General features: G+C 35.9%; 1 protein-coding gene across 6 annotated transcripts in view; it reads right to left on the bottom strand.

Moving 5' to 3' along the window:
* Positions 1–19,447, bottom strand: part of THSD7A (thrombospondin type 1 domain containing 7A) — a 448,580-nt gene that overhangs the window by 173,720 nt on the left and 255,413 nt on the right. For all 6 annotated transcript variants that reach the window (XM_064575204.1, XM_064575207.1, XM_064575202.1 and 3 more), the window contains one exon: positions 1,232–1,387. In XM_064575204.1, the coding sequence (XP_064431274.1) occupies positions 1,232–1,387 (156 nt within the window). The remainder of the gene's footprint in view (positions 1–1,231; positions 1,388–19,447) is intronic.

The following is a 19,447-nucleotide window of genomic DNA, read 5'->3' as shown; positions in this document are numbered from 1 at the left end:
ACTTGAGTGAAAGCTGGATGAGGGTAGAGGGTAGAAGTCAGATTTGCTTTAATCACTAGTATATCCCCAAGCTCTAGCTTAGTGTAAGCCTATTAATCATTTATTAAATGAATAAATGAATGAATGAACAGAATGGCCAAGGAGGGAAGGCAAGAAAAGTCATATGTCTCTTATCTCCTTCATAGGACTGGAGAGAGGTAGAGAGGCAGAAGCAGAGAGAGAAAGACAGACAGACAGACAAAGACACACATAAAATGATTTTGGTTGATTTGGAAAGTCTGTAGTTATAAAATATTCAAAGACACAGTGAAATCTCAAGCTATTTGGAAATATTCATGACCAGACAAAGTGGTATTACTTTGAATTTTTCAGCACTATCACATAATTAAATTTGAAAGGAAACCTCTGAGAAGTTGGATGGTCCCAGATAAATTGTCTCTTTGAGGCTTAGTTGATTTTAGATGCCCCGGAAATATGAACTAGTGAAGATATAAAGCATCTGGGCTCTAATGAGGACTCTTCAGAGTCGTGCTCTGAGCTTTAATAGCACCTAAGTGCTGCCCTTCTGGACAGGGTATACCAAAGTTAATAAGTCTGCTTATTGCTTTGTGAACATATTAGAATCACTAGCAAAATTAATAAGTCTGTTTACTGCTATGTGAACATATTAGAATCACTAGAAGACTGTCTCAGAAAGAAAATAAAATGTTTCTAATTACTAGATCATGTGAATATTACCCCATCATGCCCACTACATAGGAAACCACTGCATCTATTGTCCTCCTCTTAGATATATCATGTGCATCATAAGAGTAATAGAGCTTTTTTTTTTTTCCCCTTTCTTAACTTCAAAGTAATAGGAGTTTTTTTTTGCTTTTTGAGGACTAGCTATGGATCAGGCACTGAATTAAGTGCTTTATGCTTATTATCTCATTGAATCTTTAGAGAAAACTTTAGTAGCAGATATTACATCCCTTTTACAGATAAGGGGACAAAGATTTAGATAATTAACTTGTTTTAATGTTCAGGTACCAACATCAGAGCAGGTTTATTCATCTTTTGCAGTCGATACTCACTAGCCATTCTGGAAAATATCACGGATGAATGAATAAGCACAAGTAACAAAGACTAACAAATAAAAGTATTTGGCACACTAATGACATTATTTAAAATAATTCATGTTTGACTCAACTGATGGGAGTTTTAAGCATGTCATGTTAATAATACATACCTTTTTTGCCTTGCTGGTCATTACAGTTTTCGTAAGTACAAGGTCCCCAAGCTGACCAAGGTGAAACCTCACATTCAGTTGGACAGGGAATATGGCACAGCTGTGTAGTATTAGGGACGGGACCAGTGCATGATTTCAAGTCCACTGGTTTTGAGGCTGTTTGGAGAAAAGTACAGAAATCCCTTAAGAATTGAACAAATTGTTATGGTCAACAATACGATTTTTCTGTGTGTACGAGAAGGACAAGTGCCACTAAGACATTATTCCACTGCTTCTTAGCTACATCCTAGAAAAAAAGGAGAAGGAGTGGGGAAAAAGCAGCAGAGTGTAGTTCAAGGAAACCGGACTGAGATTCAAGGAAATCTCAGAGACTGATCACCAGCTTTATCACTTATTAGCCCGGTGATTTAATAATGCCGAGTCTAACTTTCCTAATTAGTAAAACAATCCTTAAGGTCAGTTTTATCTCTACAATTCTATATTTAGATTCTAAATAAATGGAATCTGCTTCAGAGGACTGAACACAGTGGTAGAGGGCCTACAGCTATATAGCATATGGAAAAAGTCTGCACTGGGTGGCTTCGGGTGGAGCAGTCTTCCCTTTCCTTTTGGTCCACAAAAGGGTAAGTGGTGGATATAATGAAGAGCCCATGCCACCAATGGGGTATCTCTCTCTACCCCAGCTACATGACTCACCAGATACTTTCTAGAACTTTTACAGAATATATTATCTGCATATGTGATCTAAATCTCAGAATTGCTAAGGCAACTAATTTAGAATTGTCCATGTCTGTTCATATGTTGACCAATGAACTGTGAATAAATACTGTTTGCCCTTACTTCCCTTCTTTTTTGATGTCTGAAATTCGGCTATTTTGTAGGGGACACACATTTGACACTTAATGTCAAGATGTGTCCATAGTTCTGGCTAAAAATGACTAAGAGATATTAGAAGCTATATGGAAAGCAGAAGAAATTCAAGTTTAGTGGTATATGTAAAATATAAAGCTATAGTTGTTTTTCTTGTAAAGATTTTGAGAAGTAAATGTCTTTGACATTACCTTAAATAAAAGCTAGTTGCTATTTCCATCTGATAATTTGGAATGCCTACCCTTGTAGCATAAAGGACTGAAATAATAGAGGTCTTAGATAATTCTCATTCTCTTTATGTGAAGAACTATCAAATTCCAATCACATGGGTTACATTCAGAAGCTCACAGAGAAATTAAGATATTTTAAGCTAAATTATCCTAACCTTTAAATAAATGTACTAAATATATTTTTTTACAGTTTAAACTCTAAGGCAAACTGTAGGTATTGTGCATCTCTCAACTTTCTGCGTGCACACACAATCATAAATGCTACCTGAACGCTGTTACATTAACTCCTCTTTCGAAAATAGTTTTTCAGTTCTGAAAAATATTCTACAGATTTTTTTTTTCTTTTTCTCCTAGGAGTACATAACTTAATCTCTCTCCTCTCCCCTCTCACTCCCGCCTCCCCTGCCCACCACCACTGCAGTGAAAATAAATGGGCACTCTTAGTTTGCTTAGTATGGAGCACCATAAGCATTCTCACTTAAGTTTATCGAATTGTTGCTATTGCGCATCGTAACATCAGCCACAGCACAAAATGATTACTTTTGTTGCTTTCAACAGTGAAAGTATTTGGCACACTAATGACAGAAAATACAGAAATAAATGCTTCACTTCTTTAAATATAAAAAAAATAATGATGTCAGTGATACATATTTCACATAAAATGAAAACAATTTTTAATATCTTTACAGGCTTAAGAGTCTTGTGATGGTTAATTTTATATGTCAACTTGTCTGGGCTAAGGGATGCCCACATAGCTGCTAAAATGTTTCTAGGTCTGTCTGTGAGGATGCTTCTGGAAGAGATTAGCATTTGAATCAGTAGATTAAGAAGACAGCCTTCACCAATGTGGGTGGGGCACTATCTTATCCTTTGAGAACCCAGGTAGAAATAAAAAGTGGACGAAGGGTAAAATCTCTTTTTGAGCTATGGAATCCATCTTCTCCCTGCTCTTAGACATTAGAGCTCCTGGTTCTGGAAAACCAGGAATTACACCAGTGACCCCATTCCCATAATTCTGTGAGCCAGTTCCTATAATCAATCTCCTCTTACATGATCTATACATATATCCTATTGGTCTGTTTCTCTGGAGAACCTTGACCAATGTAAGGCTACAGTATGTAGAAAAACTCCTATAACTGCAAATTAACAGAGTCTTTCACACTATCATTTAAATTAACAATTGTGTGTATTATTACCTGAAAAGTCTCCATTTTTTTCTTTTAATAGACTAAAACTAACTTAAAATTTAGTGGTGTTACATTGTTTTGGAAATTATGGTTACTACAAAGGAAAATCTACTTCTTACAAAGTCTACCTTGACCATGCAATTGTGAGGAATATATAAGGTTGAAAACTTTAGGAGGGAAACAGGTTTTATCAAAGAAACAGGTTAAAACATTGTTTCTAATACCTGGTCATTTTTTTTTAAATAAGCTTAATTTTAGCTTTTGGCATATTTTGAATGAATCAAATAGAATATTCAGTCATAAGAATCTTCTTGAGCTATTAAAAGAGAAATGTGATGAATAAAGGCTTGAGAAAATATTGCCTGAAGCAAAATACTGCTAAGCTAACCAAGTCTATACTGAGATAATAGTTATTGAAAAATAACCTCGATTTTATAGATGTCTTTATATAAATAAATATATAATTGAATATATTTGTTGTGTATGATCTATTCCTTTGGTGATTTTCACTTTAGTTTTGTTGTTATTGTTGTTGTTTGTAAATACAATATATATTGATTGATGTAAATAACCGATACTAGCTGAGCTCCTCAAAAACTCTGTCAATTCTATTTTTGCCCATGAATTATATGGAATCACTGTGATTCAATAAATGAAATAAAGGATAGTTCCAGAAGAATTTACTGGATTCTAGTTCACTCTGTGAGATATAAGGACTGTAGTACTATATTCCATAACGCAGTGTTTACTGCTGATCCCATATTCTCAAATATTGAGATTTGAATTTCTTAGAATGGTCCAGTCATTACTTTGGTATAATTATATCACTTAAGAAATTATTCATCCAGTACAAGTTTCACAGAACTTCTGTTAAACTTTTTTTAAAGTTTTATTGTTGATCTCTTGAAAATAAAGGGCACATTTTATTGTTTGCGTATGATTTAAACGGTATACAATTATTTGTACATTGCATTCTTTATGAGGTCATAAAAGAATGTCCAAACTTTTCTGGACTTAATAAAACAAACAAACAAAAAATGAGACTGGTACATTTTTGTAGGTCTGAAATATTTCTGTATTTTTATGCTTAGAGCATTACAATGGGAAAAAATATTATAGGAAGTAAACTTCAGATATTTGTTTCCAGCAATGTGCTCAGGGAGATATTCTGAAGATATACCCACTGTATAACCCCTCAGAATAGCAATATATAATTTTTAAAATTAAATGTTTCATTCTGAGATAATTATAGATTCTCATGACATTGTAACTTCACAGAGATCCTATGTATCCTTTACCCAGTTTCCGCCAATGGTCAGATCTTACAAACTTATAATGTCACAACCAGAATACTGACATTGAAACAACCAGGGTACATGTATTAGGTTGAACAGTGTCTCCCTCCCACCTCAAATTCAGTCTACTAGAATTTCACAATATGACCTATTTGGAAATAAGATTGTTGCAAATGTATTTAGTTGGTGGGGTCCCATTGGATTAGAATGAGCTTTAAATCCAGTGACTGGTGTCCTTATAAGAAGGCCATGTGAAGACATACAGAGAAGAAAGCCATGAGATATTGGAGCAATGCAGCCACTTTGTTACTAATCTTAGGGAAAGAATAGTTCAGTCTTGCACTACTAAGTACAATGTTAGCTATACATTTTTGTAGATGCCTTTTATCAAACTGAGGATGTTTCTCTTTATTCCTATTTTTCTGAGGGTTTTTATTAGCAATGGGTGTTGAATTTTGTCAAACGCTTTTTCTCCATTGACTAATATTATCGTGTGATTTTTTTTTAGCCTATAAATATGGTGAATTTTTGTTGTACTTTTTGTTGTACTGTCTTTGTCCCCTCTTCCTTTTTCTGGATAAAACTAATCTATTTCATATTGAGTAAATTACAGTAGGTTGTGTTTTTCCACTTTGATTTTTTGATTCCTTCCATTTAGTCTACATTGTCAAATTTATGTGTATAAAGTTGTGGTATTCCCTTGTTATTCTTTTGCTGGCTGTAAGGTCTACAGTGATATCCCCTGTTAAATTGACATTCCCTGATGTTAGTGATTTGTGTCTTTTCTCTTTTTACTTTATCAGCCTTGCTAGAAGCTTCAATTTTAATGGTCTGTTCAAAGAATCAGCTCTATGTTTCATTGATTTTCTCTATTGTTTTTCTGTTTTCAATTTCATTGATTTCTGTCCTTATTTTTATTATTTCCTTCCTTCTGCTGGCTTTCATCTTCTTTTGCTTTTTCCTTGGTTCTTGAACTGGGAGTGCAGATTATATTGATTTCTGTCTTAACCTCTTTTCTAATGTAAGCATTTAGTGTTAAGAATTTCCACCTCAGCACTGCTTTAGCTACGTTACACAGATTTGGTATATTTTCATTTTCATTCAGTTCAAAGTATTTTGATTTTCCTTGAGAATTCCTTCTTCCACACATGGATTATTTAAAAGTGTATCCTCTATTTTCTAAGTGTTTGACGATTTTATTGTTATCTTTCTGTGACAGAATTCTAATTTGATTCCACTTGTGTTCAGAGGACACACTCTGTATGATTTAAATACTTTTAAATTTGTTGAGGTTTGTTTTATGAATCAGAATATGGTCTATCTTATTAATAGAAGATGTATCCTATCCCTGTTGGATGGACTGCTCTATAAATGCCTACTAGATTGTGCTGAATGAGATGGTGTTCATTTCTTCTAAATCCTTGTTGATTTTCGGTCTAGTTGTTTTTTTAAGTGTTGGGAGTAGAATGTTGTCATCTCTGACTTTAATTGTGAATTTGTGTATTTCTCCTTTTCGTTCCATCAGTTTTTGTTCACATATTTTATAGTATATTGTTTAGGACATACAAATTTAGGATTTGTCTTCTTGGTGGATTGACTCCTTTTATTATTATATAATGTCTTCCCCAGTTTCTATAAATTTTTTGTTTTGATGTCTAATTTACCTGATATTAATACAGCACTCCTGCTTTTCTTTGGATAATATTTCCATGATATCTTGTTTTCCATTTTTTATTTTCAACCTGGGTATACTGTTATAGCTGAGGTGAGTTTCCTGCAGAACATGTACAGTTGGGTCATATTTTTTAATACACTCTACCAATTTCTGTCTTTTTTTCTCCTTAGGACTTTAGGTTTTTTTCTAGATACAGAATAGATTTCAATCTTTATATTGCATTAAAAGCAATTTATAACATTGCCTGAGTAGACATTTGTTAGGGCTTTTTAAAAAAAATCTGCACTTGCCGGTATTTCTGGGCTGCTGGCTTCTTTTACACCAAGTCTGAGATATGGGACGCAGAAAGACAACCAAGGCCACTTAGGGCCTTGTTTCTTGGGTCTTATGATCTCTAGCTTGTCTTCCTTCTCTCCAACTTTCAGAGTCGTCTTATGGTTTGTTTGCTATGTATTATCAGGATACACATATTTTTAATTTAGCAAGAGCATTAGGAAAAATGACATTTCCTCTATCTTCCTGAAGCAGAAGTCTATATGTTATTTTAAAAATAAAACCTTTCAATTTTACAACTGGAATTACAAGACGGAAAATCAAAAGATTCTCCAAATCCACAGCATGAACTTGATATGGCATTAGAATCCTAAAGCCGCCCTCTCCTGTGGGGGCATTATTGATCCCAGGTCACATAACTTCCAGTTTTAATGGCCTGGTGGGAGACCTAGAATTGCCTATCTAGAGTTCTTTAATTATCAGGGACAAAGGCAGGCATTTTCAGACAGAAATGAAAATTTATCTATAGAAGACCATCATCATTAAGAAAATTTCCAAAGGACTTATTTCTCTTAAAAGGAATGTGAACACAGAAGCAGGGTCTAAGATGCCAGATGGAATGGCAGCCAAAGAAAATATTACATGTGAGTAAATGTTGAATGTAAAAGCATAATTATAATGATTAAATAGGGGAGTGTAGTAGGTAGGATAATGGTCCCCCAAAGATTCCATGCCTTAATCTTTGGAAATTGTGAATATCTTTTTTTTTAAGATTTTATTTATTTATTTGAGAGAGAGAGACTGCAAGAGATAGCAAGAGAGAACAGGAATGGGGAGGAGAGGGAGAAGAAGGCTCCCCACTGAATAGGGAGCCCAACGTGGGGGCTTGATCCCAGAACCCTGGGATCATGACCTGAGCTGAAGGCAGACGTTAACCTACTGAGCCACCCAGGTGCCATGTGAATATATTATCTTAATGGAAAAAAGGATATCGTAGATGTGATTCAGGTTTCAAACCCTGAGATGCGCAAATCATTCTGAATTATCCAGGCAGGCCCAATATAACCACATGAGTCCTTAAAAGCAGAGACCCTTTCTCAGATGGGTCAGAAAGATGAGATGGAAGTAAGAGAAGAGATTCAAAGCAAGAGAAGTGCCTGATTTGCCACTGATGACTTTGAAGGACGTGGCGGGAGAGTCAAGGAATATAGTCTAGAAGCTAAGAACAGTTCCCAGATAGCCAACCAGCAAGGAAATGGAAATCTTGGTACTCCAACTGCAAGGAACTGAATTCTGCCAACAACCTGAAATGAACAAGGAAACAGATCCTCCCTTAGAGCGGCAAGAAATGCAGCTCCCCTAAGCCCTTATTTTTGGGCTGGAGAGACCCATGTCAGACTTGTGATCTACAGAACTGTAAGATAAGGTGTTAAGATTGTGGTCATTTGTTATGGTAGCAACAGAAAGCTAATACAGAATTATGAATCACAAGATAGAACTAAAATACAAGACTATATAATATGAAGGCTGATGAAGGGAAATCAGAGGTGACCTAGTCTAAAACCCTTGTGAAAGTAAATATATTAATTATAGACTGTATTAGTTTTAGATTGTATTAATTTGAGTCTTTACCTTGATATGTTAAGGTAATATCTTTATATAAATAGGAGAAAGATTTATAATTTCCAAACCTAGGGAAGCAAGGTAATAAAAACAAAAGTATTGCAATAAATTCACAGGGAGCCAAGAAAGGAAAAACAAAACAAAACCCAGAAAAAGTGGAACAAAGAGAATAAAGTAAGATGGAAGAAATGACTGCAAAAAACTAAACTTTTAACCAGTAAAAGCCAAAGACTACCAGACTGAATAGAAAAATAAAATCTGAAATAACATTTTATATCCACTAGTTTGTCAAAAATTTAAAAGTTTGATAATATTAAGTGCTGGAGGAGATGTAAAGCAGCTAGGACAGTTAAACACTGATGGAAGAACTCTAAGTTGTTTTAGCCATTTTGGAAAATAATTTGGAATTTTTAACTATGGTTGAAGATGTGAATACTATTAGGTATATACCCTGGAAAAACTATCAGACATTTACCTCAGTAGATATTGATAGGAATTATCATTGAAACATTGTTTATAATTGCAAATATCCAGAAACAACTCAGGTATCCAACAAAAAGGGAAGGAATATTAAATTATGCTTGTCCATACTACACAATACTATACAGAGGTGGAAATAAATGAACTAGAGTACAATCATCAATATGATTAAGCTTATAGATATATCAAAAGAATGAAGAAATCAAGTTTAAGAAGAATATATACTAAATGATACCATCCATATAAAGTTATAAACAACAAGCAATATCATCATGGTTTGGGATAAATACATAAGTCTGGGAAAGAGAAGAATGTCCACTATTGTCTGGGAATCAGTTCAATGCTTTCAGCTAGGCCTTTATTTTTTTTTTAGGAGCTGTCCTGGCACTCAAAGCTATGTTATGGTGCTCTCCTGTTGGACATAAACAATTTCCTAGAGCCTCACATAAGATAAGGTCATTCTAGACTATGATGGAGAAAGACAAAAAATAAGACGACTTAATTTGTCTAAGTAAAAACAAGGACACTGCGAGAACCATAAAAAATATACATTTCCCTCTCCCAGCTAATAAGAGTTCTGCTTTTTTTTTTATCAAGTATAGTTTTAGCCTCCCTCCAGACGTTCCTCCTTCCAAATAAGGTTTATCAAGATACCCCATCATAGAATTATCCTTGCTTCCTTATAGCATTCAATCCAGAACAAAGTCCACTTATTTAAATAATCCTAAACAAAATCACTTAATTGAAACCTAAATCTTTTAAGTGCTTTCTGACACCCTTACTGAGATGCCCATGGCTACCCATGGTATGGGTTCTCCCTTGCTCAATGAGTAATAAATCCAGCTTGTTCAAAATCAGGCGTGTTCCTGGTGGTCTTTGGTTAAAGAACATAGACATGTCAATATATAAAGAAAAGCAAAGAATATTAAATATAAAATTAGAATAGGAGTTCCACTTGTGGATAGAGTGGGATGTATTTATTGACTAACAAATGCTCATTGGTATTTACTATATGCTAAGTAATGTTACAGTATTCCAAGTACTTAACAAATATTAATTTATTTAAATCTCACAAAACCCCATGATGGTAGGTATTTCAATTACCCCATTTGGGGATAGGGAATAATTATCTCCCAAATGGGGAAACTTAAGTATGGAGAGGAGAGATTAAGTAACTTTCCCAAAGTAACCAAGTAAGAAAAGTATAGATCTTGGATTTATATCCAGGTGGTTTGTCTCCTTCAGTGTGTATTTTTAACTACTACTCCCTGTGATCTTGGAAGGATACATGAGGGAGTTTCAATAATACGTAATACACCTATATAAATACAGACAAACACACATGCAAATACATTTGAAAAAGATCATAATGAGTTAAAAATATAGTTAATGGAGATTACTAATATGCTGTGTGTCATTTTAATGTAATAATATAATGACACTGTCAAGGCAATACAACTTCAACCCCGGTGTTCTATCAGTGAAAATTATTCTGACTTTTGTGTGTCACGTGGGAGCGAAAACTAAGTTTCTATCAAGAACATCCTGTCCAATTAAATTACTATTAAAATGAAATGTCCTGCACTTATGCTGATAATAACAAGAACAGATATTTCTATTGAATTTACCAAATTAATTTTTTAATTTTTACAGCAATCTCATGACGTAGGCACAATTGTAATCCCAAATTTGGAGGTGAGGAAATTGAGGAACAGAAAGATTAAGTAACTTGCCTAAGATCACACAGCTAATTAATGGCAGCTGGCTTTAGGTTTCAGAGACCATACTCTTAGCCCCTCTGCTGTACTATGGTGTGATGACTAGCAGAAACCATGTTCTTCCCCCATTTCTTAGCTCAACTCCCAGAAGTCTATGATATGAAGGGTGGCTTGACTAGAACACATATTAAGTTCTTAAAACAGCCTGTCTGGTTATTGTTGTGAGGGGTGACAGGAGAAAGTGGGGATATTCATATGGAAAATGAATCCTCAGTATTTTTAAAAGAAACAGTTTAGATTCTCATCCATTTTTAACACCGAATTTTTAAAAACTGAATAATTTTTGTTCTAATGTTAAAAAATATGCCACACGTGTATTTTTAACCATTTTTCACCATGGAAGTATACATCTGGATTCTCAAAATACTTTAAATCAGAGATCCTCATGCTCAGTCTATTTTTCAGACCTATTTGTAAAATAATATGCCTTTTCTGTAGTCATTCAAAAGATATATTAGGGTTCAAAGGTTGAAAAAAATGCAATAGTTGAATAATTCATTCATCCATTTAGCAAAACAGCTGAGCATATTAGGCATTCAAAAGCTCCTGATGTTGCATTTATTGACAATTGTGTTCCCTGAAAACCCACCTTTTTCTTGAAAGAGCTTTGTTTCTTTAACCAAGCTTATTTGAGTGCTAATTCACTATTACAAAGAAATTCTCTTGGATTTCAATCTTAATTTCTGTATAGGAATTGACAAAAAAGATTCCAAAGACTTAAAAATAAAATCAGTTACAAATTGCTTTCCTTTTCTTTGTTATTCTCTTGTCCAGTCAGTTAAATATTAAATGTCTTTGTGGAAAGCCCTACCATTGTGTTAGGAACCATATGCCAAAGGGTGCTGTAGGGCCAATGACAGCAACAACAGTGATTTTTTTGTTTGTTTTTCTTAATTATTACAAATGTGTGGTAGTAATTTAAGGTATATTTAACCAAAGCAGTTTTAATTCCAAGAAGGTTCTACTGATGGTTTACTCAACACCCGCTTACATGTCACCTAGAGGCACTATAAACTTACTCTCAAGAATTGATGTCAAGCAAATAAAGAAAGCCTTTATTCTGAAAATTAATCAAGTTCTAAATGTAACATTGGTTGCTTAAAGTTTTTTGAAGATGTTCTGGTATATTAGTCACAGAAATTTCTTTTATCTTTTTCAGGCTGATATATTTATGGGGACATAAAATCCATCAAGTTCTTTTTAGTAATATAGGGCATTGTTTTTAAGATAATATTCTTTAATCAATTTTGTAACTATATTTAAAACAATGGTTGAGAATTACCTCTCAATATTTAATGTGCTTCCAAGCTCCCTGCCAGCCCTTTCTGGCTATGATTAACTCAGACTGAAGCTGTTGTTTTTGATTAATCTTTTCTTATATTAACCCAAGACATTACACAGATCTTCCTTGAAGTATGGTGTTATGTTCCCAATAAATCCAATATAAGCTGAAATTTTCATTAAGTCAAGAATGCATTTAATACATGTGACCTAACAAACATCATAGCTTACCTAGCCTAGCCTACCTTAAACATTCATCAGCCTACCGTTTATTTTATAATAAAGTGCTGAATATCTCATGGAATTTATTGAATACTGAAAGTGAAAACCAGAATGGTTGTATGGATACAGAATGGTTGTAGGTGTATTAGTTGTTGAGTTTCATGATCATGCGGCTGACTGGTAGCTGCAGCTTGCTGTTATGGTCCAGCTTAATGAGAGAATATCATAGCACATATTGCTAGCCCTGAAAAAAAACAAAGTTCTAAATTCACAGTACAATTTCGACTGGATGTATATCACTTTCACACCACCATAAGGTCAAAAAATTCTAAGGTTAACCATCCCAAGGACCGTCTATACAGTTTTAGGAAGCACACATGATAGCTCTTGAGCTCATCTTTTCTTTTTTTTAAGATTTTCTTATTTTTGAGAGAGAGAGAGAGAGAGCATGAACATAAGTGGGGGGGGGGGGGCAGAGGGAGAAGCAAACTCCCCACCGAGCTGGGAGCCTGATGCGGGACTCCATCCCAGGACCCTGGGATCATGACCAGAACCTAAGGCAAACGCTTAACCAACTGAGCCACGCAGGCGCCCTTGAGCTCATTTTCTACATCATAATTAATGTCAGCATCCAACAGACTCATTACTTCTTTTGTGCAAATCTTAAATCAATAGCCTTGATTTTCATTCCCAGGCCTTTCTATTTGATCACATTTTGCTTCTTCTTTGCTTGTGCTTGTTGCTTGAATAACCTTTTAAATCGTGTTGAGATCACAAATCAAAACATTTGACTGAGGTCACAAAACATTAAATTTTTTTTTTCTTACATTAGATTATTTCAGAGCTGAGCTATTAGAGTGGTCCCTGTATTTGGACTTGTGATACTTTTACACAGGCCTCTTGGCTTTTCTGTTTGTTTATTCTTTGAGAGGTAAAGAAGGTGTAGGCTTGCTCCATTTTGGTTTATAGTCAAGTAGAAGTTACTGTGAATTCATTTCATAAATTTAGATAAGGTTCTTCCCAAATATTCCAATCAAGAATATTTAGGTCCCAATTAAAATAAGAAGAGAGTATTCCTCTTTCTTATTTCTCAGTTGTATATTCTAGTTTCAACTTCTCAATTATGGGTGTTGAGGAGACTGATGGTGGGGAAGGAGCTAGCACATGAACATGAGCAGTACGGTGAGATACGGACAGACTTCTGAGAAATCCACCTTCTCTGTAAAGGACTCAACACGCACTGCAGCTGGTTTGCTGTCTAAATGCTGCCTGTTAGCAGAGTCAGGAGGGCACTGAGCGGTGGGCCTATTCCTACTGCTCTTGCCTCCAGCATTTCTCTGCTGAGTTGGGGTACAAGGCAGAGCACTGTCAGAGTCTCTACCCACTTCTTTTAAAGACTCTACTCAATGTCACAGGGGCTGTTCCTTTGCCTTGATGCTTCGGTTCCTTCAATCTTATATCAATATCATCGTAGCAAATAGAAACTCCTTTAAGTGTCCAGCTTCTAGATGGGCTCTCCCCTTATCTCAAGGACTGATGCAGTTCTTTCTCTTTTTGATTATTCCATTGGTCATTTTAGGGGCTTATAAATAAAGAGAGGTCCATATGCCTCTACTCACAATGCCATATTGCCTAGGAAAAAAACCATCCTCATGTCTTGACTCAAATAAAACAGAATGATGCTATCTTTTTAAGTATTTATAGGAACAAACATATGTCAGATAATTTCTCTCAGTGACCCTGATTCACATAAGACAAGAATTTTTAAAAATATGTGGGAATGTTCAGAATATCCATCTTCATAGCAGTCCCAATCACGTAAAGATTTAAATTTCACAAACTGTATCAACAGCTTGATGAGGACATCACTCTCCTACTACAGGGATGTACCATCTGTTGCAATGCTGCAAATATGGAGTTGGGTTCCCCTTCCCTTAAAAACAAACAAACAAACAAACAAACAGGACACGTTGCAGCACTGTCTATGTCAAACTTACCCTGAAATCTTCCAACAACACATCATTATTGACTCAAATTCCCATATACGATGTCCTCAACTTGGAAAATAATATTAATGGATAGTGTAAATGAAAAGAAGCAGTTTGGCGCTTGTATATTAACATAATAGAATGACAGAGAATCTTAGCAGTTAGAATTTCAAACAATTGCAACTTTGGTTTCAAAGTGAGTAATGAAAAAGAATCGAAATATCTAATCAAACAAGTCTACAACCAGCTCCACATACTTGCTATAAATATTAGTCTGAGGACCAAGAGTACTAGTCAGCTAGGGTTGTCATAACAAAATACCAAAGCCTAGGTGGCTTAAATTGCAGAAATTTATATTCTCACAATACTGGAGGCTTGAAGTCGAAGATCAAGGTATTGCCAAAGTAGAGGTCTAGCAAGAATTGCAGACAACTGCCTTGTTGCTGTGTCCTCACCTGACCCTTTCTTTGTGTACAATCCCTGGTGTGTCTTCCTCTATTTGTAGGACACCACTCCTATTGGAGTCAGGTCCCACTCTTTTGATTTCATTTAACCTTAATTACCTCTTTAAAGGCCCTGTCTCCAAAAAATGTCACATCAAAGATTAGGGCTTTTCCACATATGATTTGGGAGGGGTGGAACACAATTCAGTGCATAACACCAAGCTGGATGGGATACTGAAGAGAGAAATAATCTGTGAATAATGACTTAAGTGTAGTCCAGTGTGTGACCATAATTCACTGACATATTTTAATGTTCTGGGAGAAAAAAGAATCTATGCTAAACTTGCATTCATTCAAGTTTCTCCATAGCAGATTACTGCTACTGTTACTAGCTGATCACACCTTATTTAGAACAAACAGAGGTAAGTATCTCCATTATGAGATTGTTTTTCCTGAAATTTTCCATTATTTTCTCAAAACCTCCATTTATAGAATTCTAGGTATAGAATCCTATTTCCTGATCATTGTGTGGACAGAAGAACTTGCTGAAAGATTTGGAGACGTTTAATGGCTTTTTCTTCTAATTTCTTGGAGTTAAAAAATAAAATACAACCTAGAACACAGAGGCAATAGCTAAAAGCATGATTTGTGGATAGCTTTGAACCGTAACATCAAAACTACTTATCCCTACAAATGAGCTATTGTTGTAATGAGTTACTTGGATCCAGGCCCACTCAGATTTTCTGGCCCATTTAGTTATATTTGCCTATCTCAGATCTTATTCTAATTCTAGTTTAATGTTCTCTATTGAATCCTTTATAATTATTTTTCAATTTCTCCCTATACTTTGTCAGGATCAGGTCTACCTCATGAATACTTACTTAATTGACCCAACAAATGTTAATTGAGAATCTAACTATATACCAGGCACATCCTGTACACCTGGGGTGCTTAGGATTTAGTAGACAACAAAACAGACAAAGGTATTTGCTTTCCTATAGTTGGTGTTCTCATAAAGGGAATGGGGAAACAGAAGATGAACCAGAAGCTTAATAACTAATAACTGACACAGTATGGTATAAGGCAAAAAGTGCTATGAAAAAAGAGGGGCGCCTAGGTGGCTCAGTCAGTTAAGCATCTGCCTTCAGCTCAGGTCATGATCCTAGGGTCCTGGGATCGAGCCCCGCATCAGGCTCCCTGCACAGCGGGGAGTCTGCTTCTCCTTCTCCCTCTCCCTCTGCCTCTCCCCACCACTTGTGCTCTCTCTCACTCTCCCTCTAATAAATAAAATCTTTTTTAAAAAATTAAAAAATAGAGTGCTATGAAAAAAGTAAAAAAGGAGAGCACGGTTCTGGGAGTATATGTGTGGGAGATGGGATGCAATTTTAAATGGGAGGTTCCCATCTAGCCTCTTCGAGAGAGAAATATTTGAGACAAGACTGAAAGGAGGGGACAGAGTTATCCAAGCAAATGTCTGTGGAAAAGCATTCCAGGACACCAAAGGAAGCGGGTGTGACTAGAGTGAAAGGAGCAAGAGGTAGTGGAGTTGGAGATGGGGTCCGGCCGACAAGAGATAGGGCAAGGAGATTGACTTTTACCGGGAGTGAACTGCAGCCTCGTTGCAGGGCTTTGAGCAGAAGAATGACTCAGCCTGATTTAAGATTTAAAAGACTGCTCTGCTTCTGTGTGCAGAATCAATTGTGGGAGTGACATGGGACACAGGGATATCTATTAGGAAGCTATTGCAATAATTCAGGCAAGAGATCATGGTCCAGACCAGGAGGTGAAAATGGAGATGAAGTGGTCAGATAAATATTGAAGGGAGAGCCAGAAGAATCTCCTGACAAGTCAGTCTTGAGAGTGAAAGAGAGAACCAGAAATGACCCGAAAGATTTTGGGCAAAGCAATCAATGCCCAGCCCTGGGTGGTCAATGCATTGTTTCTCCTTGTTCTTGACCACTTAAACTGTGAGCACTCTATTCTCTCATACTGCTCGCTCAGAAGATCAGGGACCTGTGCTCTATACATTTAATGGACAGAAATCCCCTCCATTCCTTTCCCCTGCACCTCCAATTCTTGCCCCACTCTATTCCACCTCCAATTAATCTACCCATTCCTGCAGCTGCCAGCTGAATCTGCAGGTGTGGTCTAAATGTCTAGTTTGACATTTAAACAACAGAGTTTCTGCCACTTCTAGTATCTCCCTTTAGGCAATAACATGAGGGCTGCTAACGTTCACCTCACTTATGGTAAGACACATGAAATCCGTGTTAAGACTCCTTGAAAAAATAGCAGTGACATTTCTGGGATTTTTTAAAGTCTAGCATGTATTTCTTAAAAACAAACATAAAAGGTCAAACATGAATGAGTCACAACATCATCTGTTGGAAAATGTCATCAATGTACCCTTAAAGATTTCTGGAATGTGACAAAGTTACTGGTTTCTGAGTCGGTGGAACAGAAATCATGATTTTTATGATCCATGCTTAACCTTACGACAGTAACTTTCTGATTTTCAGGGCATGCAACAATTACTGGTAGGGATGGGGGATGAGGACAGGGTTTTGTTTTGTTTTGTTTTTGACAAGGGTTGTTTTAAGGAAGCAGACTCTTAGGTATCATTCCCAGATATTCCAATTCACTACATTTGGATTGGAACATAGAAATAACCTAGGATTAATGCATTTTCAACAAGGACTTCAGTGATTCTGATGGAAGTAACGCTTGTACCACCCTTCTAAAAACATAGCTATGCAGGATTGGAGCTGAAGTTAATCACAAAATGCCATAGCACCATGGCAATAAATGCTTACTTTTTAGAAAATGTTATACACATTCCAGAACAGAACTGCACACACTTTGGTAAAGAATTGCTTGCTATTGTTTTTGGCCATAAGAATATCAAGAATTATTCCTTCAGTGGTATTTTATTTTTCCTATTGGTGACATATTTCTTCCTGGACATTTTTCTAAGCCTATATCCACATTTGTATTTATAGCAGCATATAAACTGAGTTTGGATACTTTCCCCAAGCATACATTATATTCTTCTTAAATAAAACTGCTTAGAAGAATGATACTGGAGGTTCAAAAACATCTGTCATTATAATCTCAAACCTCACTAGGAAATCTGTCTGGGGGTTTGATATTGGTGACCTCCCTGATTCACATTTGTGGGCTGATAAAACTGCATCTTAGGGAAAAGGGTTAAACCGTGGGAGAACAAGAGGGGGTTGGGACTGACTGGGAAAGATCCTTAAAGCAGGTTAACTTGTATATTTTAGATATTAACCCCTTATCAAATATGTAGTTTGCAAATATCCTCTCCCATTCTGTAGGCTGCCTTTTCATTTTGCTGAAGGTTCCTTCTGCCACACAGAAGCATCCTAGTTTGATGTAGTCCTGCTCGTTTATTTTTTGCTTTTGTTGCCTCTGCTTTTAGTGTCAAATCCAAAAAATCATCACCAAGAGCCATTTCAAGGAGTTAGCCCCCCTGTTTTGGGTTTCTAGGAGTTTTATGGTTTCCGGTCTTAACATTAAAGTCTTTAATTCATTTCGAGCTGAATTTTTACTAGTTATTAACGAGCCCTTCTTACATTTTATCTTACAGGTTTCAACTCTTTAATTTCAGCTTTATGTCTCTTACATTTATGTTTTTGCCGACTTCTAGCCTACTACAGTCACCTCAAATCTTATTCATTTTATCCTTTCATTTTAATTTTTTATTTTAATGGAATTTTAAGTATCGTATTTATTACCTCATTACTTTTTCTCTAAATCTTTTTTTGCAACTTAAAAACTCTACTCCTAATCTCTCCTACGATTATTTTTAAGTTTCTTGTTCTCATATATTTCAGACTTTTTTCCTCTAGACAGCAAAAATGAGAGAACCTACAGTAATGTATGTGGGGGTAAGGTCTTCTTTCACTTTGCTGACTTTCTGTTTATTCCCAGAGCATCTCTGAGTGTTTTCAGAAAATGTAATGGACTTTTTTTCACATTACGCATCACTCAAAGTTTACTTGGAGAGCTACTTGTTTTAAAATTCATTGAGTCTGACATGGAGAATCACTGAATGTGGAGGAAAAACGTGTCAGCATTACAACCTAAGCAAGGAGAGACTGTAGGCAAAGGGGTGGGGGAGGGTTTTAAGCTTCTGGATTCACCTTGAAGAGAAACCAGGTGGCATACAACCTGAAAAGAACTTTTGAGAGGATATTTACGAACGGATCCAAAACTAGATATCTGGTCTCACATGTATTTAGCTTGGTTCTTCTGTTCTCATGCCCAGATAATTTCTGTCGCTGTTCTTGATGGATTCATCAAAGGACCCTCTTGGCTGAGGCTTTTCTCAGCTCCTTTCTCAGGTTAGAGGAGAGTTTCCCTATGGGCTCAGCTGCATTTCAGTTGGGAAACCACACTGATTTGTGAAGACTGATATGAGATCAGCTGACATCAAATAGATCTGAGAACACAAATATAAGACAGGCAAGAAGCTGGTCTTTCCTCAAGGCTATGGGTTTTCATTTTACTGGATAAAGCTCTTTGGACCTGAGGAAATGGGGGAGGCTCCACAGATCCTTAACTTATCACCCAAATGGAAATTGGGATGTAATTCAGGAGGAAGGTAGAGAACTGGGCCTGAAGGCACTCACTCAGTTCTCAAGGTCTAAGTTATAATTGTGAGAATATTTTTCCCTCACAGAACTATTATTGAATTGTACACTTCTTGTTGAAAAAAAATTTATTCTAAATCATAGGCCTTATTTTATATTTTAGATAATATTGACTGAGACCTTAATATACACCTGGCATGGTTCTAAGTGCAGTACATGGATTCTTTCATTTAAAATTTTGACAAGTTTTATTAT

Source organism: Mirounga angustirostris, unplaced genomic scaffold (assembly GCF_029215605.1).
Source record: "Mirounga angustirostris isolate CCGP_5_RB_7025 unplaced genomic scaffold, mMirAng1.0.hap1 SCAF_12, whole genome shotgun sequence".
In the NCBI taxonomy this organism is placed as follows: Eukaryota; Metazoa; Chordata; class Mammalia; order Carnivora; family Phocidae; genus Mirounga; species Mirounga angustirostris.
Note: the sequence above shows the minus strand (reverse complement) of the source record. Positions and strands in the feature narration are given on the sequence as shown.